The 24,449-nt window shown below is 34.3% G+C and overlaps 1 protein-coding gene across 50 annotated transcripts in view; it reads right to left on the minus strand.

The window, feature by feature from the left end:
- Window positions 1-24,449, minus strand: part of SIPA1L1 (signal induced proliferation associated 1 like 1) — a 368,156-nt gene that overhangs the window by 98,928 nt on the left and 244,779 nt on the right. For all 50 annotated transcript variants that reach the window (XM_016423170.2, XM_056810730.1, XM_056810732.1 and 47 more), the window contains 2 exons: window positions 9,655-9,758; window positions 5,000-5,157 (listed from right to left, as the gene is read on the minus strand). In XM_016423170.2, coding sequence (XP_016278656.1) covers window positions 5,000-5,157; window positions 9,655-9,758 — 262 coding nt within the window. The remainder of the gene's footprint in view (window positions 1-4,999; window positions 5,158-9,654; window positions 9,759-24,449) is intronic.

Raw genomic sequence — 24,449 nt, forward strand, 5'->3', positions numbered from 1 at the left:
TACTTTGTGTTAGACTCAGCTACCTCTGGAGATATCAAGAGAAAAGAGCAAAGACCCTATTCTTAAAGAACTTACTTTCAATGGGGGAAAGGGGTAGGTGTTAGCATGCATTTATATAATGTGCATGTTTGTAGACACATGTATATATGCATATAAAACATATTTACATTTACGGTTTTCTCCCTCCTCTCATTGTTATATTAGTCTGTCATATCTCAATGCTGACAATATCTATGCAATCTCTTGCTCATCTAATTTGCGGCTTCTGTTCTGCCATTGGATGGGAATTGACCAACCAATCTTATTTACAGTTTATCTAAAATTAGATTTTAAAAGTTCTCAATTAGATGAAATGTATGGCTTTGATTACGTCCATTTTGGTCAAAGGTACGTTTTGCTAACTTGGTGGTTCTCAGGTGTTCTAGATACGGTTAAGAGAATTTGAGATAAGTGAGTTAATAGCATTCTATAATTCAAATTGGCCTTCTCTATAATCTATATGAATTAATAAGAATTTCTCTCTACATTAGTTTTTCATAGCAAATATAAGTGCACGGGCATAGGGTACAAAGTCCTCATCAAACCAGATTTTCTAACTAGTTTTTCTGCCTCTAGTCTCCTGCTACCGATATATCTTAAATACTTTCCTTAAAACCAGGTTTTTATCATGTCATTTCCATGCTAAAAAAAATAATAATAATTCCTTACTCATAGAAAACCTAAACTCTGCTAGCTTTTAAAGACTTCTAACTCACTTCTTTCAGTCAAAAAAAAAGATGGCCCATCTTTTCACTCCATAAACTATGGTCAGGGCTGTGCCTATGTTCTTGCTTGTATTTAATACTCCCCAAATCACCAGTTCTACTTCTGCCCGTACAGTCATCATTGAGGGAAGAGAAAAACTGCTGAAACAGCTAGGAAAAAGTGGAGATAACTAAAGTTAGTGTACACTAATCCTCAAGAGGGATAGACTCTTCCCAAGTTTCTCATGATTTTCTTTTGTGCAATGATCAATGTTTCATTCTTATTAGGTTTTTTTGAATTACTATAAATTTAACCTTACACTTTGATTTGCCAGAATCTTCATAAGGAGACACTTCCAATGTCAACTGGGAAGTTTTTCCCCAAAGTTCAAAACAAACTGAATTAATCCTGCCTATAGAAAATCATGCAAACACTCTAGGAGAATGCTACATTCAAACGGTTTTCCATTAAAATTGAAATAAATGTTTCCAAATTCTGTATTCACTGCTTTTACGCTATAGCTAACTAAAAAAGACTGTCACAGCATTAAAGAAATACCTCAGCTTGCATTAATTCAAAACAATAAACAAATGTACATTAATCATGCTTAATTAAGCTATGGTTAAGAGTGGCAACATTTTTATGTGTGTGTATAGATATATGTAGAAAATTATAAGGAGGTAGTTTGGGGAGATAGCACATTAGAGTTTCGGGGATCCATTATAAATATGAAAACAAATGCTATATTTAAAGTAAAAGTTCAAGTACAGATCTCTGCCACTAAGGAAGGAATTAGTCAAGAAAGCATGGAAAACTCCAAGTAAAATTATGAAGAAGGCTAAGTTATTTGGGGATCCTACTACTTCCCTTTCTGAGCTCCTTTTCTAGCTTTATGAGTCTATTCACTGTCCACCTAAAAAACTCTAAGCATACAGAATAATCTTTCTAGTAGGGTATGACTTTGCAAGACAATGCTATTCCTCACTCACCTCCTTTAATAAAATTTATTATTTGTTCCATTCCTTTAAGACTCTACCAAGTAATCTAGCTAACCTAATAAATTCACAAGGAAAGTGTGGATGGCTGATAATTTGTTCTGTGTATCCTTCCAGATAATACGTTTAAAAAAAATTTTTTTTTAATTAAAACCCATCTTGGAGTCAATACTGTGTATTGGCTCCAAGGCAGAAGAGTGGTAAGGGCTAGGCAATGGAGGTCAAGTGACTTGCCCAGGGTCGCACAGCTAGGAAGTGTCTGAGGCTAGATTTGAACCTAGGACCTCCCGTCTCTAGGCCTGGCTCTCAATCCACTGAGCTACCCAGCTGCCCCCCAAATAATACTTTAACCAAGGGATTAAATGCTTCTATTTACATTAACAGTCAAAGTATGAAATTCAGGAATTGGGGTAGTCTATGGAGCAGATATTTTAAATAATAATTATAAAGGAGAGAAAAGCTGAGCCAGTCAGTGGTATAATACTTCAGCTTCTTACCTATATCATTGCTGAGGGAAAGGAACATGACAGAAAGTAAAAAAGTCTTAAGAATTACAAAGGCCATCTAACCTTCTTTACAAATTTCACAAGAAGTTAACATGATCTTCTTGAATATGTTCAACAATAGGGAATTTGCTTCCTTCACCTACTGTATTTTTGCATAAGCTTTGTCTGAAAGATTTCCTTCATGCAAAGGCTGAAATTTGCATCCCTGTGACTTCCATACATTCTTCCTAGTTCTACTCTAAATCCTTTCCATGGGGACAACCTCTACTACACATTTGAAGACATTTATCATTTCTGTCTACTTCTCAAACCCCAGTGCAAGTCTTCCCTCTTTTAGAAAGAACAGCCTCAGTTTCTCAAAATGATCCTCACCTGGCACAGTTCTGAGTGTCCGCACTACTCTGAAAAATCTTCTAGGCACGCATTCCAATTTGTTCACATCCTTCCTAAAATATAGCTCTCTGAAATGAACCTACCACTCCAGGTGTAGATGAAGTTGATTATTTAAATACTTTTGGACCCTATTTCTACGAATGAAACTAGAGACTGCATTGATAGTTCTGAAGGTGATATTCTTCTGCTTACACATACCCAGCTGCCAGTTCACTAAAACCAAGTCAGTCTCTCTCTCTCTCTCTCTCTCTCTCTCTCTCTCTCTCTCTCTCTCTCTCTCTCTCTCTCTCTCTCTCTCTCTCTCTCTCTCTCTCTCTCTCTTATATATATATATATATATATATATATATATATATATATACACATATATATATATGTCTTGACCAATCTACTTAACCTCTTCTCCCATTTTGAACTTGTGCAGTTCATTTTGTGAACCTAAATGGAGGATCTTTATCTATAATTTATTACCTGGTATGTCAGCTAATGTTATTAGCTATTTCTGTCAATGGTGGGTCATCTAAAAAACTGATAAATATGACACCTACAACTTTATACTGACTTCATTTTCTATACCTGAATTTCAAGCCACACTTGCTAACTTTGATCAGAATTCAAATACTGAAAAGATTGTTCTTTCCCTTCCTCTTACCCAATGCAAAGACTTAAAAACCTAATTCAAGGGGGCAGCTAGGTAGCTCAGTGGATTGAAAGCCAGGCCTACAGATGGGAGGTCCTGGGTTCAAATGTTGCTTCAGAAACTTTCCAGCTGTGTGACTCTGGGAAAGTCACTTAACCCCCATTTCCTATCCCTTTCCACTCTTCTGCCTTGGAACCAATAAATGGTATTGATTCTAAGGTGGAAGGTAAGGGTTAAAAAAAAAAAAAACTAGCTCAAGTGTTTATTTTATCACAATTTCTCTCTTATTCAGACCCCATAGTGACATCCCTTTAAACTTCTAAAATATAGTAACTTTATAATATAACAGCAACTGAAATAATAGGAAGAAAACTAAAAGCAAATTTGTAATTGGTTTTTCGCCCTTTATTACCAGGATTATAGTTTGGCCTACAATACATCTAGGATATAGTAGGTTACAGACATCTTATATTTTCATATTTTGAAGGGCTCTAACATTTGAAAAACATTTCAATTTTTATGTAAGTAATGATACATAAATTCAAGGCCTCAAAATACTTCTATGGGTTTTTAATTGAACAAATGTTTAATAATCATTTCTATGACATTAGAAGATGCAAGAAAAGACAAAAACAGAATAGCCCCTGGCCTCAAGAAACTTACATGCTATAAAGGGGAAACAACATATATCACAGATAAGAAAACCCAAGGAAATCTGCAGAGAGGGCTTTAGTATATAAGTTTTGTTTTGACAGATAGTTTTTTTAAGTCCTTGAAACAGATTTAAAATCATGTTTGAAAAAAAAAAAACAAAAAACTAAAATTTACCACCAGATGTAGCTCTTTTTTCCATCTTTCAAAATAGTTGGCTATCTGGAAAGCTATTCTTTAAAAATTAAACAAGAATAAAATGCCATTCTTATACAGAGGAGATAAAGTTTCACACTTGAAAAGAGGACAAGATTAAAAAATATTTCTAAAATGTCAGTCTCCTTATCATATTCTCTAAGCTTTTTTCTCAGTTCAGTTCCCCTTCACTTGTCCTATTTGGCCTTTAATACCCAGTATAAATACTTCACACCAACAGAATACCCTCTACCATGTTTTAAAAATAATCATCATTCATTAAATATTTCTTACATGTCGAAAGGGCAACAATTTGGGGTACATTGTCTATATAAAGAGTAATATATATATATATATAAATTATGGTATTCATCCACTGATCTACTAGAATTACTTAATATATGAAAGTGACAAATTTTAATATGGTATAATATTATGGTATCTCTAATTAAACTTACAGAAACACTAGACTGAATTAATTTAAAAGTCTATAGAACTTTGAGCCTCTTTAAAAACTTTTTTTTAAATCCTCCTCTTCTAAGTATTATCATTCCTCTTTTTAAAGGCAGAAAGATAACGAGCAGTATAAACAATTAACTACTTGTTAAAGCAGATGTAGATGAAGTGCAGCACCCAAATAAAGGTTCAAATGGAAGAGTGCAGGATCCAGACTACTAAAGAAAGAGTAAAGTGATGCCACTAGATCATATCTGAGAATGAGCTCTGCTATTCACAAGCACTAGCTAATGGTACAAGTGAACAGTTACAGACAGCATATTCCATTTCATGAAGTCAACCTGAACAAGGACACCTTGTGTCCAATTATGAGCTGGTTTCCATCCATCCCCTCCCATTGATGCAGTAGTAATAGCTACCTGTAACAGACACTGTCAGTGCAGGGATTATGAACTCGGACAATGACAAAAACATGCTGGAAGTGAGAGCGAATGTTCTTTGGGCTGAAGGGCTGGGCTCCTGGTTCTTGGAAAACTATTGTAACAATGTCATTTCCAATGTGCCTCTTCCGTAGGAGCTAAAAAAGAAAACAGGAAAACATTTTCATTGAAGCTATCCTTTAAAAATTTTTTTTTGTCATTTTAAAAATTAATCATAGATTACCAATATTAAAGCAGTCTAATAGCTATTATTAACATTTCCTATTGCATTATATTTTGGAAAGAAATGATTCTAACATATTGATAGAATGAATAGGAATTTAAGTCAATACTGGACATAATAGACAATGTCCCAGCATGTCAAAATACCAGTTTTTCATAATACCAGTTTTAGTTCTCACATGAGGAAGAGACTGGTAGAGGGAAAATTTTTAATGATGAAAACTGTGTAAAAAGTTTCAATACAATATATGTGCTGATTAAGTTAAATTCATTAAGAAACTTTTCCTAAAGGAATTTTAAAATACAGTTTTAGCAGAGCAACCTAATGATGTAGAAATTAACATTCTAGAATGATAAAATAATTTTAAAGTAGGCAAAATTTCAAACTTAAATAGTTCCTATCATTATGATGTAAAATTGCTTTCAAGGGCCATTTGATGCTTAACAGTAAGAAGTTCTTTTTGAATGATAGTATACGAACTTAAACACAAAAAACTGGTGGCCAGTTTCCAAAATGTTCCTTTTAAGTATGTTCTTTCTAACATGGATATTCTCCCAGAATGACATAGCTACATTAATGTTAATTTTTTTAAAAGAAAAAACAAATCTTTATTTAAAAAACAAAAAGGAAACTCCCCACATAATATTCATTAAAGAAAAAGCAAACTAACTTAGGAGAGCAAATTCATATTATATTGTCTAATATTTCAGCCTATACCAAAAAGGAATTTCAAAAGACTGAAAAAACACAAATACCTCAACTATTAAAAAGTCATTGTAGAGGGCAGCTGGGTAGCTCACTGGATTGAAAGCCAGGCCTAGAGATCGGAGGTCCTGGGTTCAAATCTGCCCTCAGATACTTCCTGGTTGTGTGACCCTGGGCAAGTCACTTAACCCCCATTGCCTAGCCCTTTCACCACTCTTCTTCCTTGGAACCAATACACAGTATTGATTCCAAGACAGAGGTACGGGTTATTATTAAAAATTAAAAAAAAAATCATATTTCTTAAAAGCAATGAGGAAATTTTAATGGGACTAAAACCAAACCAATACTACTTTGATTTAAATAAAGTATTAATAATCTAGTTAAAATATCAAGTGAATTAAATACAATATTGACATTTACATCATGCTCTAAGAGATATTATTATTCTATTTTTATTCTAACATAAGCAAAAAAACAATAATAACCTCTTTTTTCCCCAACAGTGAAGACAAAGCTTTTGATTTTGACATAGCCAAAATAGAAATTTAAGAGGAAAAAGAAATAAAAAAATATTTTTCTTGTTCCTGAATAAACTGATAACTAAGAATGTATCAAAAAACATCTACTTAGGCAATGCAGTGATCCTGAGTGATTCCTGGAGGGATCTATGAGAAAAACCACTATCCACATTCAGAGGAAAAACTGTGGTAGTAGAAATACTGAAGAAAAACAACTGCTTGAATACATGGGTCGAGGGAATATGGTTGGGGATGTAGACTTTAAATGAACATCCTATTGCAAACATCAACAGCATGGAAATAGGCTCTAATCGAGGACACAAGTAATACCCAATGAAATTGTGCATCAGCTGCGGGAAGGGTAGGTGGAGGGGAGGGAGGGAAATATTGTGATTATTGTAAGCAAGGAATAATGTTCTAAATTGACTAAATAAATTAATTTTTAAAAATCTACTTAGGATATAAAATAGGAATAGCAGGACTGAACAGAACATGTCATCCTCTAAGCAAAAGGATAGAAAACTATAAATCTGATATCACTTAGAATTAAATATAGTATAGATTTAATTTTTCAGATACTAATCTCATATAAATTTTTTTTACTTCTTAAAATAATTAAAAATGCCACATAAAAATTGCTTTCCTATAGGCAAAAACTCATTATTACTATATGATGCTATTTGGGGTAGATTTCCACTTTTGAATACCTAGAATAATAACTCCTATGCCCTTCTCCACATTCTGGTACATGGATATAACATATTTTCTTTGAACAAAAGTTAAAATTTACTTTTTGTTCTCAAAGTGTCAACTGGCTCTAACAAATATATTGTTATTTTGGTTAAAAATAAAGCAATAGAAATGGTAAGCTTCATACAGAGAGAAAGAGTGAGAGGGTATGGGGAGGGAAGGAGAGAGGGAGGGAGAGAGAGAAAGGGGGGGAGAGAGAGAGAGAGAGAAGTGAAATAAATGGAACTAGGAAAATACTATTTGCTACGGCTACAATAATATAAGTTGAGGAAAAACAAACAAAAAAGAGAAATAAAATGCTGGGTAATTATAGTGTCTATGTGTGGTCCTGGTGAAGAGATGAGAAAATGTATCTCCTTCATTTCACTAGAGAGGTGGGGATCAATGGATGTAGACTGTGGTAAATCTCAAAAATAGTTGATGTTCATTTTACTCAATTACTTTCCTCTTTTTAATATCTATGTTAAAAGGAAACGTGCAGGATAGAAGAGAAAATATATTTTCAGAAAACAATGTGAAGTACAAAAAGATACCAGTAAAAATAAGAATTTTTAAAAATGGAACCACAAAAAGGAAGCATAGATTTGAAGGAACATAGAACTTAGAGGGCAAAGTCTAACACTTGAGCATTGTTCTGTGACCTTGGCTGTGTAATAACCTCTCTAAGTCTCAGTTTTTTAAATCTGAAAAATGGAAATAACATCTGCAGTACCAATATCATAGAGTCATGATATAAGTATTGCCTAAACTACAAAGCATTATTTGTCTGCTTCTTATCAAAATAAACTTTCTACTTCTCAAAATTCCTTGCTTAAAAGGCCATGAATAAAAGAATTGCTGAACAAATATATTTATAATGATGCTGAACAAATATATTTATAATGATGATCTTCTCATGCAAGAATAAAAAATTTTATTCAATTTTTGCTATACTTACATCTTAAGTATAATTTATTACTACATTTCTATTCCAAACAACAAACACATTCCAAACCCACACAAACTATACCAGAAAGTTGTACCCTGCACAATTAAGGAAAACTGCCTTACAATCTTGCAAATCACTCTCCCCACTACAAATTCCTTATTTTTTTGTCCAAGTAGAATTCAGGAAGAGGACTGGGCATAAAATGCATACTCAATACCATTCTGACCAAAGAAGTAAACAGGCTTATCTATTTCTAAAAATGTTAGTGACCATAAATAAATAACTATAATTTCACATGGGTTCCTTTTGGTATCAAGTTGTTGCTTATAAACCACTCAGGTTTCCTAATGCTTTTCTCAATAACTTTCAGGAGCTGAGTACGGTCTCTGAAAAGGAGCTTCACAGAAGAAACATACCCTACATTTAGCATGATGAAAATTTAGAAGCTTGCATCACCCAATAAAATAAAGAATTTGCTATCATGGGTTGGGTTTTTTGTTTGTTTGTTTGTTTTAAATCACATCCTAAGCATGTGTTCCAAAAATTGAATCAAATTAAAAATTAAAGAGAATAGATTACTTCAGTACTTGATTATTACAGGAATCAAAATGTATTAAGTAGACAGACTACCTTCTGCTAAATGGGAGGTGGAGGTGGGATAATAACAATGTCTTATTTAACATTTGGGATCAGCCAGGGTGCTCAGCAGATAAGAGTACTAGATCTTGAGAGGATCTGGATTCAAATCTGTCCTCAAACACTTCCTAGGTGTGTAATCTTGGTCAAGTCACTTAACTCTATTTGCCTATACCTTGTCCTTTTGTCTTGGAGTTGTTACTAAGACAGAAAGTATAAGTTAAAAAAAGAAGAAAGGTATTTCTAACTATTTGTAAAATTGAACAATGGCTAGAATTTAAATGTTGAAAGGACATAAATCTTGACCACAAAATCTCTGTATTTCGACTTGGATTTTATATATTTTAAACTACTTACATAGAACAATGTGGCTCTTTCCACAACTAGATAATGGATAAAGGTTTACTATTTTCTGCTGATGAACACTTCTAACTAAGAACACAGAGTTGTTTCTAGTACCCATTTATTTTTCTCTTCAAACCTGCTCTGCAATCTACAATGAAACATCTTGACTTTTGTACTTGGGCCTCTTAAGATGAAACATCACCCACATATACATGTTCTTTGAAACCCCACAGAGGAATCTAATCACCATTATTTCAACTTCTTCCCTTCCGATTTCATGGAAACCTCAATCCCCGTGGGTGAAAGACAAATAATTAATTCAGAAACCTACCCAGCTGACTGTAAACCTAGAATTTGTCTCTTCATTTGTTTTCAGCTCATTTGCTATTCCTTACTTCTAACAAAGTAGAATGCTTCCTGTTGCTGTGACAGGTGCAACATTAAACTCTGGTTTAATATTTTGCAATTCTACCATTTAAACTTTTTGGGAAATGGAATGTGGGAGATATATATAGCAATGGTATCCTACCTGTTGCTTGTTGTTAGGTGTATATGGCAGCAAAGTAGATACATGAAACATAATTTCATAGTCTTTATAAGTTGTGTAAAGAGAGTGGGTACCAGTTGAATCAGCTGCAAGGGAAAAAAAAAGATATCTAATTAATTAAACAAATTACTTAGAAGGAGAATCATTAATATCTCTCAAAAACCTAGTAAACTATTAGGGACTAAGAAATACTGGTCAAGTTCTATTATTCTATAAAGAAGCATTTAGATTAATAGATGGCTACATAAGAAGGTTCTGAAGCATGGAAGAACCAATTTTTTATAGTAGTCTTTTTTAAAATCTTGTCAGTCTACTTTCACTTTTTTCAAGAAAAGAATTAAATTCATTTCCATAGAAAGATGATTTCACATTTCAGAATAAATTTTCACATAAAATTACTGGTATCAGAAGCAAAAACTACAAAGGTAAAATACAACAGGCAGTAACAAATCTATTTCTTTGTTAAAGCTCCATTAAGATGTGTGAGGTATTTCTTGTATTGTTAAAATGTTGACCTATTCTTCTGCTGACTTTAGACTCATTCATCCATATCTTTGAGATGTTAAAAGTAGTGTTAGCCAATGCTCTCATGAAACAAAATACAAGTTACATCATCAAATTTTATTCCAAAAACAGATCCTACCTAATCACCTCCCATTGAATGATGTAACTTGTTAAATCACCACCAATCATTTATGTTTATAAAACCTAAATATGAAGGTAAACACACACACCTAAAAATTTAAAATATGAAGTCATTTGAAAAAAAAATAAACAATGAAAATTGCCATTAAAATTTTGTTGAATTATTCTTGGCATTTTTTGTCTTTTACAATACGGACCCTTTGGGCTGTCCCTATTTATCTCCTTGGCACCTTAAAAACATTCAACTTATCCAATTCCTTTCAATAGTTCCCAGGAACTGAGTTAGAGCTATGAAAAGGAGCTACATAAAAAAAAAAACATTTACTTTTAGCATATTAAAAAATTAGAAAACTGTTGTCACTCCATTTAATAAACAAGAATTTGTTATCTTGGGTTGATTTTTTTTTTCAAATTTTACTTTATTTTTAAACCGCCCCCCCCCCCATAATGACATGATTCTTGTTTTCTTCCATCTTTCCAGAGCTGATAAGTAATTTAACAGTTATACACATATTATCACTCAAAACCTATTTTCAATGTTATTCTTTTTTTTGTAATAGAGTAATCTTTTAAAACCAAAATCCCAAATCCCATATCCGTATAAACAAGTGATAAACCACATGTTTTCTTCTGGATTTCAACTCCCACAGTCCTTTACTAGATGTGTGTGGATAGCATTCTTTCTCATAATTTTGAGTTAATTTAAAACAAAATTGACCTAAAAAAATCATATCCTAAACATGTGTTCCAATAAAGATCTACCCAGATGCCTAACTGTGATGTGGCAGTACGTTTTTAAGTCAAAAAGGCTTATGGGAAAGGCCCTGTGAAGAACTAAATGCTTCCAACCTTCTCACAGCTAAGTTTGAAGAAGCTTACTATCAGAAAATTGGCCATTACAGGATTAACTTTTTTGTCACAGTGATGCATGAAAACTATCTAAAGAGGCATGTAGGAGTGTTATAGTGCAGTAACCACAGTGATGAATCAAAATAAGCTAGAAAAAGCACCAAACCCTGAAAACAGGGTTAGATATGTACATTTTATTCCCCATAGTTTGATGATTTATTACTCAAAGGTCTGGATAGAAACTAAGGTAGCTGAATACTCTCAGAATATAAAATGAATAAAGTATTCGTCTGGAATATGTTTTCTAGCAAATTGGGTAAAGGGATTCCAGAACAAAAAAGGACACATACATGCACAAATACACAGAATGAGGACAGAAACATGTCCATTTATTTCCAGTCTACACTGCTGACTCACCTCTACAGGATTTGTCTATCATGCCATAGATGCCTCGTTAGATCCTAGAAGTTACTTCTAGCCTTAGATTACTTGGCACATTGGAAGTATCCTCTGCCCCTAAGATCTTTACCTTCTGATTGCCTAGCTCCACATAGAACCCCCAATTTAAGGAAGAGGCCCAGGACAAAGATGTTTTCATCTTCAGCTATAGAAAAACACAGACACTCCTGTCTTGCAGTAGAGATATGAATTAATATAATTAATCTTTTGGACCACAGATCCTAAAGGTAGACATGTTCTCCAGGGCAGTTAAAAAGAGGAAGGCTAATGTTATTGGGCTATAAAACTACAAATATGAAGAATTCAGAAAAAGATAGAAGACATAGGAATAAATGTAAAATGACATAAGAAGAATGAGGAAAATCATATACATAATGATTATAATAATGTAACTCAAAGAGAACAATAAAATAAACTAAATATCATGTCACAATAATGACCAATCTTGGCTGGGAGAAGGGTACAGAAAATGTACCCTCTTGCTATTACTGTGAATGTGAAGAAATACCACCTGTGTGGTCAACAGAGTTCAATGTTATTGTCAGTCAGTCAGCTTTTATTGTGTGCTTATTGAGTGCAGGTGCTATGCTAAGACACTACGGATACACAGAAAGGAAAAAGAAAGCCCCTCATCTCAAAGAACCCTCAGCCCAATGGTATAGGAAACATGAAAACATGGAAAACTACCTTTTCCCTTCTGGTTAAAATCTTTGTTAAAGAATGGCTCCCTGAACATGGAAGAGTAGGCAAATTTGGAAATTCATGTGAAGTAACAACAAAGGTTATCAAAAACAAATTTTAAAACCAACAAAAAAAGAGGCAGTTATGTAGCACAGTGGATAGAGGGAGAGGTCTGGAGTTGGGAAGACCTGGGTTTAAATTTGGCCTCATTCTTCCTACCTGTGTGTCCCTGGACAAGTCATTTAGCCCCAATTACCTAGTTCTTATCAATCTTTGATTCTAAGAGAGAAAAATTGGGGTTAAAAAAACAACAACAATAACTTCAGAGAGAGGAGTTTCACCAAAATAGTGAAGTCAGAAGCTTGACTAGAAGTAAAGGAGCAAAGGAATAAAGGCAGCAAGTAAGTGTAGTTATTCTTAAGGAGAGAAAAGAAATTGTATGGAAGAATGACAAGAGATAATAATAGTACTCTTGACTCCTTTGAAGAGATCCAGACATGTGCACTTCCTAACTTTTAAGTATACTACATAAAGGTCATGGTCTTTGCTTATTAGAATGGAAGTTCCTTGAAGGCAAGAAATGTCTTATTGACACTTTTGTTTGTCCTTTTTTAAATCTTTAGAAACCTGAAGAGTTGGTAATAGACAAAGCTAAGAGAAATCATTTCATTCATTTGTGATTAGGTGATTAGACTGGGAATTCTGGACAAGAAGGCAGACATGATTGGTTTGGAGAACCCCACTCCTAGATATCATAGAGAAAGAACTGAACTAGTAGTTAGGCTATCTAAATCTTTTGTTGATAAATGAGACTTTCTTGGAGATGGAGAATATCTGGATTCCACTTCACTAGAAAAGTATTTGTGAAGCCAGTTTTGGCAGGCATTGCAAAGGGAAAGAGAATCCATCTAATCTAAATAAATCTAATCTGCCAAATATAATGAAGATGCAAACAGAACAGAAAACTTAATAGATCTTTTTGGTGTTAGAAACACCTTGGAAGTCAGGTGAAGCCTATGAACCCCTTCTCAGAATGTTTTAAAATGCATAAAATATGTGGGATTATAAAGTAAAACAACAGAAATGTATAAGAGATAATAGATATAAAATATTCTAAAACAAATAAATTGACACTATTGTAAGAACCCTTTCTATTCCTCTCTGCAGTCTTCCAAAGAATATTTCAACAACATACTAGAAAACTCAATGCTATGATGGTAACAACAGCAGACATACCTTACTAAAACCACTCAATGCCAAGGGCAGGACCAAATCTGGTTGCTCTGTCTGATGACTATAAATGACCAAAGGTTTTCTATAGATCTTTATAGGTTTACTAAACAGAGTTCCAAAAGCAGGTAAGAAATATATATTTTTTCCTAGGCTTCTCATGTGGGGGATATCAGCTAAGACAATAGAAAAATCACTAAAAATATAACTGGTCTTTTGTGTCACCTCTGATAAAAGAATACTTCAAATAATTTTCACAAACCTGAACTGGATCTCACAACAGTACTATTAAACAAAGTCACTTATCCAAGGTAACTATAACTTTTCCCCAGAATGTTAAAAATAGAGAGTACAGAAGAAGGAAAACAACTAATTTCACAATTGGTTAATGAGAATAATTAATTAAAATGGGAAAGTGCCAAATAGCATAATTTCCATAGCACAAATGAGCTTTCCCCAAGCCCCACCCTTTTAAAAATTCTTGTATGCACACAAATGTATATATAACATATATACACACACAGATAGTATACAAATATAGCCAGTTATGATATGCATATATACAGATATGAATACTTGAATGTGTATATATACACATACCAATATAAAGATTAGTGTATGTGTGTGTGTGTGTGTGAGAGAGAGAAAGAGAGATTAGTTTTGAATTTTGTGTGTATGATTTTTAAATTTAATGCCCGGACTCATGGGCTACCCAAGTACTGTTTTCAATGGGATTGATTTGAAAGGTTTAATAAGCATTAAGAGTTTTCAATAAAGTATCTTTTTGTTTTTCTTTTCTTATGGTTGGCTTATTAACACTCCCTCAAATATAGAGCACAAAAAATTAAAACCAAAACAGCTCAAGATGTCTGGATTAGAGCAGGGAGACTTGATGCAGAGAGACAAGGTGAGAAAGTGACTGCACTCATCCAAGTTAATGGTAATGAGGGCTTGTATTATGGGGATGGCTATGAGTGGGGAGTTAAATGAACATATGTTAGAGATGCGGTGATAGCAGAGAGAAAAGAGTTAACAACTTATGGGATCTGTGGCATGAATGTCAAACCAACAAGCATTTATTAAGCACTTCATATGTATAAGGTATTAAATGAGACTATAATACTTAGGCATAAAAAAGCAAAATGTCCCTTCCTTCGAGATACTTACAATCTAATAGACAACATTGTTGTTGCCGAGTCATTTCAGTTATGTCCAACTCTTCATGAACCCATTTGGGTTTTTTAAAGTACAGATATTGTAGTGGTTTACCATTTCCTTCTCCAGATAATTTTACAAATGAGGAAACTGAGGCAAACAGGGTTAAGTGATTTATATACATAAAGTCTGAGGGTGCATTTGAACTCAGGTCTTTCTGACTCAAGGCAGAGTGCTCTGTCTACTGTACCACATAGCTATAACATACAAATATTTATTTATAAAGAAGGTATATGCATGATAAATTGGAGATAACAACAGAGGGAAGACATTACCATGAAGACAGCATTTTACCTGAGATTTCTGTAAAGTCAGGAAGGGTATAGACGAGGTAGGACAGAATTTCAAGCAAGAGTCTGGTCAATGAAAATGCCTGGATTCAGGCAATGGTGAAGTATCTTATGTGAGAAACAGCAAGGAAGCCAAAGGCATGATGAGACCATCCAGTTTGTGGAGGTGTGTAAAGTGTAAGAAGGGGGGCAGCTGGGTAGCTCAGTGGATTGAGAGCCAGGCCTAGAGGCAGGAGGTCCTAGGTTCAAATCTGGCCTCAGACACTTCCTAGCTGTGTGACCCTGGGCAAGTCACTTGACCCCCATTGTCTAGCCTTTACAACTCTTCTGCCTTGGAACCAATATACAGTATTGATTCCAAGACAGAAGGTAAGGTTAAAAAAAAAGTGTAAGAAGACCTGGAAAGGTAGCAAGAACCAAGATTATAATGGCTTTAAAAGCCAAACAGAGAATTTTATACCTGATCCTAGAGAAGAGGAAGCCTCTAGATTATATTGTTATATTGTGCAGGGTGCTGACATGGGTTTTAGGAAAATACTTTATTTTTTAAACATTTATTTCTTATACATATATATATATATATATATATAACATAATATATGCCAACAATAATATATGATTTGTTAAAATATGTAATAACAAACATGATTAACCAAGAGAAAGAAATTCTCACATTAACTCTGTCCAAAAATCTCTCACATTCTTCCCCCACATTCTATCCCTCCCCCTCTTCAAGAAGGCAGGTAACATGATATAGATTATACATATATTAACCCATATGATATATATTTTCCTGTTTGTAATGTTGTAAAATAAGACACATATTGCTTATAGTAGAGAAAAATTCATAGAGAAAATAAAGAATGATGTGTTCTGCTTGGACTCCATCCGCTCCTTTTATGATTCTGGATATCCTTTTTGTAATGAGTCCATTGGAGTTCTTTATACTCCCTTTACCTCTTCACTGGCTCAGTATCTTCTTAGATTTTTAGTTTGAATGTTCCTCAATGGTTCATTTTTGGCTCTCTCTTCTTTTTTTCTAACCAATCTCTCCCTTGGTGATTTCATTCATATCTAGAACTTCAGCTATCACAGAGTACCTCTAACTCTTAACTTCACTTTGATGTCACCTCTTTCAGAAAGAAACCTTTCCTTTTCCCACCAATTCATTCTCTCTCTCCCTCCCTCCCTCTCTCTCTCTCTTTAGGAAAATACTTTAGCAGTGAATGGAGGATGGATTATAGAGGAGAAAGTTGAGGCAGGGAAACAACTAGAAGGTTGTTGTAATACTTTTACTGTGAAGTAATGAAGGTCTACATCATAGTAGTGATGAATAGAGAGTAAGGGAAAGACAGGAGATGCAGAGAAGGAAGAATGAACAGGACTTGGATCAGTGAGAGAGGATGAGGAATAGAGGATAACACTTCATGTCTGTCTGAGTGAAGAGGGAAGGATTAGATGGAGGTTTCAAGCTTGGGTTACTGGGAGGATGCAGATACCCTAAGTAGTAATAAGAAAGAGGTAAGCATCTAGGGCAGGGGAGAGGGGAAATTAATTTTGTTTTAGTAATGATGAATTTGAGATGTCCAAAGGCCAAACCAGATGCAGAGAATCATTAGGGCTAAATATAGGTGGCATATTGGATAGAGCTCAGGGACTGGAGTCATGAAGATGTGAATTCAGAAGTGGCCTCAGACATTTACTGGCTGTGTAACCCTGAGCAAGTCATTTAATTCTGTTGGCCTCAGTTTCCTGATCTGCAAAATAAGCTGAAGAAGGAAATGGCAAGCCATTCAAGTATCTCTGACTAGGAAACCCCAAATGGAGTCACAAAGAGTAAGACACAATTGAAACAACTCAAAAACAAAAAACAACTAGAGTTCTGGGAAGCATCTGCATAGCCACTAAAACTAACACATGGGAACTGATGAAATCAACTAATCGGAGGGACACTATAAAGGCAAAAAAGAAGGCCTAGTGTGATCACAGAAGGGAAATTGAGAACGAGCAATTTGACACAAATGGGAGAAGCAGAAGACATTAGTGTCTTGAAAACCTAGAGAGGAGGTAGTAATTAATAATTCCAAGCTCTATAGAGAGATAAAGAAAGATGAGGAATGAGAAAAAGCCATTAGATTTAGTCCTATGCCCATCCAGAATAGCACTTTAAATGCAAATTTTCTAGTGAAATTAAGAGCCATTTCTTTTTTGGCATTCCACATTTATATAATATTCTATATTGGGCTATATTTTTTCCCTTATGGAACATCTAACATCCCTTCTTAGACTATGCATCTCATTTGTTTTCTATAGCATTTCTGAAACACTTGGGAGAACTCATATTACAGCTTAGATAATTTCTGGCAAGTTAATAAACAAAAACTTGTAAGGCACTTCACAAAGAGACACTGTTTCCTATATGCTGATTTGACAAGACTTGGAAAATAAATTTCTCAAATAAAAAAAAGTCAAGAACACAGCTTCATATACTGATGGTCTATTCTTTTAAATATTATTCCATGAGAAGGAAATTATGTTTTTGTATTTATTCTTTTTGAGGGAAGTTATAGTGATTCATAGGTTATACTAACTATAGAAGACCAAAAAGAAAAGGAAATCAAACAATCAGCTGAAAATTCTTTTTATGACATAGCTATTAAAGAAAAATGTAAGAGTTATATGCAAGTTTTTTATCTCCTTTTATTCCCTTGGAATGCACCATCTATTAGAAACGGTAAAGTATAATTTTAAGAAATATTCTTCTAGAAAGAGAGAGAAATATTTCAATAATCTTAAAATTATTGAAAATTCAATACACCTGGGAACTTACCAAGAATGGATGCCTCATCAGAGTAGTTTCTGTATTTTTATTCCATGTACTGAGAAATTGTGGAAGGGAATATTGTTAAATTTATGATTGGACTGAATATATTTAATTGGTCACCAGGGATTTAATTGCTAAATCACAAAAATGAATTACTAAAGTCAGAAAGGAATTTATGGTAGTTTATTTTTACAATAGAGGAAAGATATTAAGGAAGAGAGAAAGACAAGAAAAGGGAAGAGAGAGAGGGAGAGAGAGGGGAAGAGGGAGAGAGAAAGAGAGAGTGAGAGTGAGAGAGAGAGAAAGAGAGAGAGAGAGAGAGTGAGCTCTGCCTTCCTCTGAGTCAGGAAGGAAGGCCCCAGCCAGGGGAAAGGAGTCTCAAGACAATGAGCCTTTCCAGAGGCTGGCCTCCAGAAAGACCAAGGAAAGGAAATCAGCCTTTACACTCATTACATGTCAGTTCAATCAGCAGATTCTTTATCAGCCTCAACTCCAGTAGAACTGTTTCTTACAGGAAGTTCCACTCCAAGTATCTCTTCGCTCCAAGTGTATCTGTGTGTGTCTCTGTTCCCACTTTTAAAGACCCTTTTTTCTTGCATCACTTCCCCTAAATTTTTACATCTACCAATCACAGTCCATGCTCCACTCCAGGACTGCCCACTCTTTCACATTTGGGTCATAGACCTCCCATTCAATGTATGAAATGGGTGTTCATACCTTTTTGGGGTTAAAATCCAAAATGGGCAGATCTCCACACTCAACTTTAGGAACTGTGCTTACATTTTTGGGGATTAAAATATAAAAATAGTCAGGGGATTACAATTTAATCTTCACAATCAAGGAAGAGCTAAATACCTTCATTGTTACAATCAGGAGAGAGCCAAATCTAATCTTCACAATATCCTGGAGATGAAGAATGTCTAAACACATAGCATGACAATCTGTACCCAACCAAAGATTAATAAATATCATCAAAGAAAATGAATTATTTGAATGCATGAATAGTGAGGCAGGACCAATGGTAAGTCTCTGGATTTGGGATTTTAATAACAACTTACAACAACTCATAACTATTAGAAAGCAGAGAGTTTAAAAAAGTTCAGTTTTAGTCAATTGCAAGTACTTTTGTATTTTTCAGTGTGTGAAAGGGCAGCCAAACAAGACCTGAGCAACAGAAGATTATGGTATGTTCCCAAATATACTGAATTTTTAATAATTAAAAAAAATATTGAAACATTCCTTCCTCTTTCTAGAAGAATGCTTCCCTATTTATTAATTTGTTACTAACTGCCAGAATTATGCTAAGGACCAGAAATAGAAAGGTAAAAACACTGTTTTTTACCTTGAAGACCTCAAATTCAGATGGGGAAGACAAATATAACAATAAATACTTCAGTATATACAAGATATATACAGTGGATAGAAGTTGATCTCAGTAGGAAGGTCCTCGCAGCAAAGAGTACCAAAAATGGCTTGAAAAAGGTAGAATTAGAGCTGAGTCTGGAAAGCTTAAGAGGCAGAAAGGAAGAAGAACAATCTGTCAGGGGAATTAGTGAAGGTGTCATGTATGAAAAACAGATAAAAGGCTATAACTAGAATATATAATAAATAGATCTTAAAGTATATAGAGAAAAGTGAGAGAAAACTGGAAAAGTAGAAACGTGCTAGGTTATGAAAGGTTTTAAATACCAAAGAACTTTATATTTGAACCTGGAGGTAACAGGAACTACTGGAGTTTATTAAGCAGGGGAAGGAGTAGAATCACTTGAAAGAGGAATAGACAACAGATTGTAGTGAGAAAAAGATTAAGGAAAGGAGATGAACCAGAACCTTACTGCAATTGTATAGATACAAGGTAAAGGGGTCATAAATATGAGATGATGTGAAGGCAAGAACAAGAAGATTTGACAATGGATCAGACATATAGTTTGAGTGAAAGTGAGGAGAGGATGACACCTTTATAAAAGCCCTGATGGTGCGCCTTCAATTGTAACAGGAAAATTGGTGAGAAAGAAAAGTTCTGTTATGGGCCATACTAAGTTTGAGGTACCTATGGAAGAATATACAGGAGACCCTGTGGCACAATGAAAAGAGAAATTTATTTGGAAACAAAAAGGATCTGGGTTCAAATGTTGGCTCCCATTTTGGTTACTGAAGCCTTAGGTTCATCTGTAAAACGGTGTTGGACTAGTAGACCTGTAAGCTTCTTCCAGGTCTAAATTCATGACCCATATAATCTATAATTAGCTCTGGCTACGTGTACTGTTATGGCTATGTATTCTTCGTGATCTATAATCCTGTGATATTTTAAGGGGGGAAAAAAAAGGCAAATTTAGGTTTGATGCTAGGGAAAAGCTTCCTAAAACTTTTTGTTATTCCAAAATAGAACACACTGTTTTAATGGGTGGGTTACTCCTCACTAGAGATCTTCAGGAAAAGGGAAACCACTTATCAGGAATATTATAGTGAGGATTCCTCTTGGATAGGATAGACTAGATAACTATTGGGGAAGGGGGGGGGGGGCTTTCTTCCAACTCTAAAATTCTTTTTTTTACCATGGATATCACATCTTTATCAGAGATAAAAATGTTTTCCATTACAGTCTCCCATCTTTCCTGGCTGCATTGATTTTACTTGTATAAAAGCTTTCCACTTTCACACAATCCAAATCATCTACTTACCCAGATTCCCCTAATTCCAGACCTGGTGCCGTATCTATTGGACTACCTTGCTGCCCTATAGCCATTTATTTTAAAAATCAGATGTGACATTTTAAATTTAAGTTGCTTATTCATTTGGAACTTATTATGGTATATGGTATTAACTGCTGGTCTAAGTCTCTATTTTGTCACTGTTTCCTAGCTTTTCCTGTATATGTCCCACTATTTCAGACAAAAATGTACATTTATTATAATAAATTGTGAAAAATTAAAACTTTTATAAAAATCCCATTGCAAAAATAAAAAGGAAAAAGGACTCTACTAGGTAATGCCTCAATAATATAGTCTTATGGATTTCTCACAAATAAACTTTGAATGACTTGAAATTTCCAATATATACAAACAGATCAATATAGAATGTGAATAGATTACAACACAATTTTAAACATGAATTCAGAATATACCATAACAAATTAGCCATCATAATAGATACCAGCAATTAAGATAGTTCACTAGCTGGTGAGTTTTAAGTGATATGTTGATTCCGATTTGTAAATTCTTTCTTTACTATACCAAAAACTTGTTTAAGGCCTCAGATGGCAAGCATAGTTATCACATTTTGTTCCAAAAAAAAAAAAAAATTGACTAAAGACAGATATTTTTTCCCTATGTACATGCAAGAGATTTTATTAAAAGAAAGAGTACTTTGTTCAAGCAACATGAAAGTCAATTACCTCATTTCCATGTCATCATGGAAAATACTTTGTCAAAGCACTCATTTACGACCCAGGTAAAATTCAGTGAAGCTGATTCTTGACAAAATTTACTTTGAAAGGCCTTTTCAATTCTTAAAGAATCCACTGAAAATGAGCTTTCCTTGACTTGAGATGAATTTGTTTGGAGTCTTGACAGATTTATTTAAAGGCAAACAGTCAACTTCTGATTATTTTAGAGCATATAATATTGATGCCAGATTCCTTATGTGTGTGGCTCTATTTTCTAATTCTTGGAAGGGCAGTCCTTTAGCTTTTCATATATGCCTAAACGAGGGTGGTCCCCCCCCCCCTTTTTGATTCCAATAAAGTAATATGTCAGATCTAAGGTGAAAGGGTCAGTAAGTAGTTAAATCCAACTTTTTCAGGTTAAATTAAACTGCTGCTCCAAAATAGAAAGAAACAACTCTAGTGATCATCTATCCTGAAATAGTCTAGAAATCTTCCCCTTAAGAGAATTTGGTAGGAAAGAATAATATCTGGCCCTCATCATATATCTCCTAGACTACTGAACAGTCTTTTAATTAGTCATGCCTCTCTCCACTCCAATCCATCTTCCATATATAGCTGGCAAGGAAATTTACCTAAAACATAGTGACCATGACACTCTCATTAAATTAATGCAATTCTGAACTCTCTTCACCATCTATTTTAAATGTAGCAATGTGCCCAACTCAAGGGAAAATCTGGGCCATTTTCATGTATTTTGTCAATAAATTTGCATATTTTTGTTTTCTTAGTTTTGTATTTTCTGTGCCAAATTATTTAGATAAAAATTGATAAACACAAAACATATATTGCTCATCCCTCACAAATCTTCAATGGTCCCCTATTGCCTCTAAGATAAAACATACATTCCATCACCTGTAATCTTCTCCAAAAAGGACTCCATCTACCTTTCCAACATTATTTCTATTCTTAACCCTCATGTGACATTTCTTCTTGACTCCCTCCCCTTCAGTATAAATGATGCTCCAGGTCTGAAATGAATTCCTTCCTTCCTTCTGCTTCAAAAAAATCTCAAGCTTTATTCAAAGTACAGCTCAAATATGTCACCACATTCCAGCAAAATGAAATTCTTTCAGAGTGAAGAAATGTCTCATATCTTTATTTGTATCAAGACCTAACCTAATGCCCAAGTCAAAGCACTTAATTAATTCTGCAAGTTTAATTTGCTGATTTTCTTAGTTATTTAGCATGCTATCTTTCCTGATAGCATCTACCTCCCTCCCTCCTTATCTATCTACCCATCTATGTATTGATCAATATGCCAATCAACATAGCTTTCTAGACATCCATACTTTATATTAACTTACTTCTCTACATTCTGTATACAGTAGAAAGTATACTCCGTGAGTACTGGGACTAATATGATTTTATCTATGTATACCCAATTCCTGAAATATACACATAATATAGATGGTTAATGTTTAGTGTATTCAACTGATTTCCCCAATTACCTTAAATAATCAGAATTAGCACTTGTACTTATTTTTCCTTATAGTTCTCAATAAGCTGAGAAGATATTCCTATCATGAATAATGACCATGTACAAACAGAGAAAACTAGGAAAATATGGCATTAATTCAGATAGGACAAATGTTATAAGTTACATAGGCAGAAAGACATTTTTAGGTACATAAGAATTTATATATTTCTTTGCTAGCTACAAATAGAGCACAAATGAGCCCTTCCAGTCATAGTGAAGACACTAGGCTATTTATGTTTTTAATAGGCTCCCTTGCATGTGGTTAGCAAGTTGGTAACAGAACCATGGCAACAGGAAATTCTTTCCTGCAGTGGAGTTTATGAATGCTTTTCTGTTTTCATGACTCAACTCCTTATTTAATTTCCTGTACAGTAAGCCTGTGAGATAACTCTTGACTGCAATGCAGATGGGCTCATCCAAAGATCCATTCAAGGAAAGTCAGATCAAAGTTCTTTAACTCAAATATTTTATAAGCAGACTGAAAACCTGCCTGCAAGAGGATGGATGGCAGCAGTAAACATACTGTGTCTGAAGAAAAATCTATTTACCAATTCTACTTCATTCCATTTTTTTAGTCAAGATTGTGTGTACATTTGCTTTGTAGAGTAATCACAGCTGAAAAATCACCTCTATACTGCATTTTTGAATCAATACTCTTATTTGGCAAGTTGATAATACAACCAAAAGAATTATTTTTAATTGAGGCAGAGATGAGATGAACAGCAACTGATGACTTCTACCCATGTCTGAAGACAAACACGGTCACAAATAATACCAGTAGAAGAAAACCAGTCATTTTTGCCAAAGATTACAAAGTACGGGGCAAATGCCTGAGGGCTATAGGGGTACAGCTTGTTTTCTCAATGCTATTCCCTGAAACAATAGAAGCAGAATAGAAAACTGAATGAGAAGATGGTATTTTAGAATAGGAAATGGTAGTTTTTATACAGTTTGAAACACAGAGATGAAAGACTGCTGGATAGTGATAAATGTTCATTAAACCAAGGCCAGTAAGTATTTGGAAGTATTGTTGAAATTCAATCAAAATTAAAATAAAGATGGAAAAAAGAGAAAACTACCTATAAAAATTTTATTCATTTGTTTGCTAAATTAAAATTCCCAGTTATTCTCCTTCTTTCTCCTGCTGCCTAGAGTAGAAAAACCATCATCTGACAAAAAGAAATATTTATATCCACAAAAGTTGATATTACAGAGTGTAATTGTGTACTGAAAATGAAAGTCCTAATTTGACCTTCAGATGAATTGAGAGGCATAGCTTTTAGGAATAAGGAGGCAAGAGTCCCTCTGTATTCTGCCCTGGTAAGATCATATGTGTAGTATCATACTTAGCTATGGGTGTCAAGAGTTTAGGAAAGATACTGACAAGCTGAAAGGATTAGAGGAAAGACACGAGGATAGAAAAGGGCACTGCATCCATGTCCATAAGGACAGATTGGAGGAAGTGAAGATGTATAGCCTGGAGAAGATGAGACATGAGTGAGGCAGGCATGGTAGTTTTCTTCAAATGTTTAAAAAGCTATCCTAAGGAAAAAGGATTAGATTTGTATGGTTGGCTTAGCCTTAGATGGAAAAGTAAAAGAACCATAGGTCAAGTGAACGAAAGAGGTCAATCTAGGAAACTTGATCTCAAGAAAAACTTCC

Source organism: Monodelphis domestica, chromosome 1 (assembly GCF_027887165.1).
Source record: "Monodelphis domestica isolate mMonDom1 chromosome 1, mMonDom1.pri, whole genome shotgun sequence".
NCBI classification, from domain to species: Eukaryota; Metazoa; Chordata; class Mammalia; order Didelphimorphia; family Didelphidae; genus Monodelphis; species Monodelphis domestica.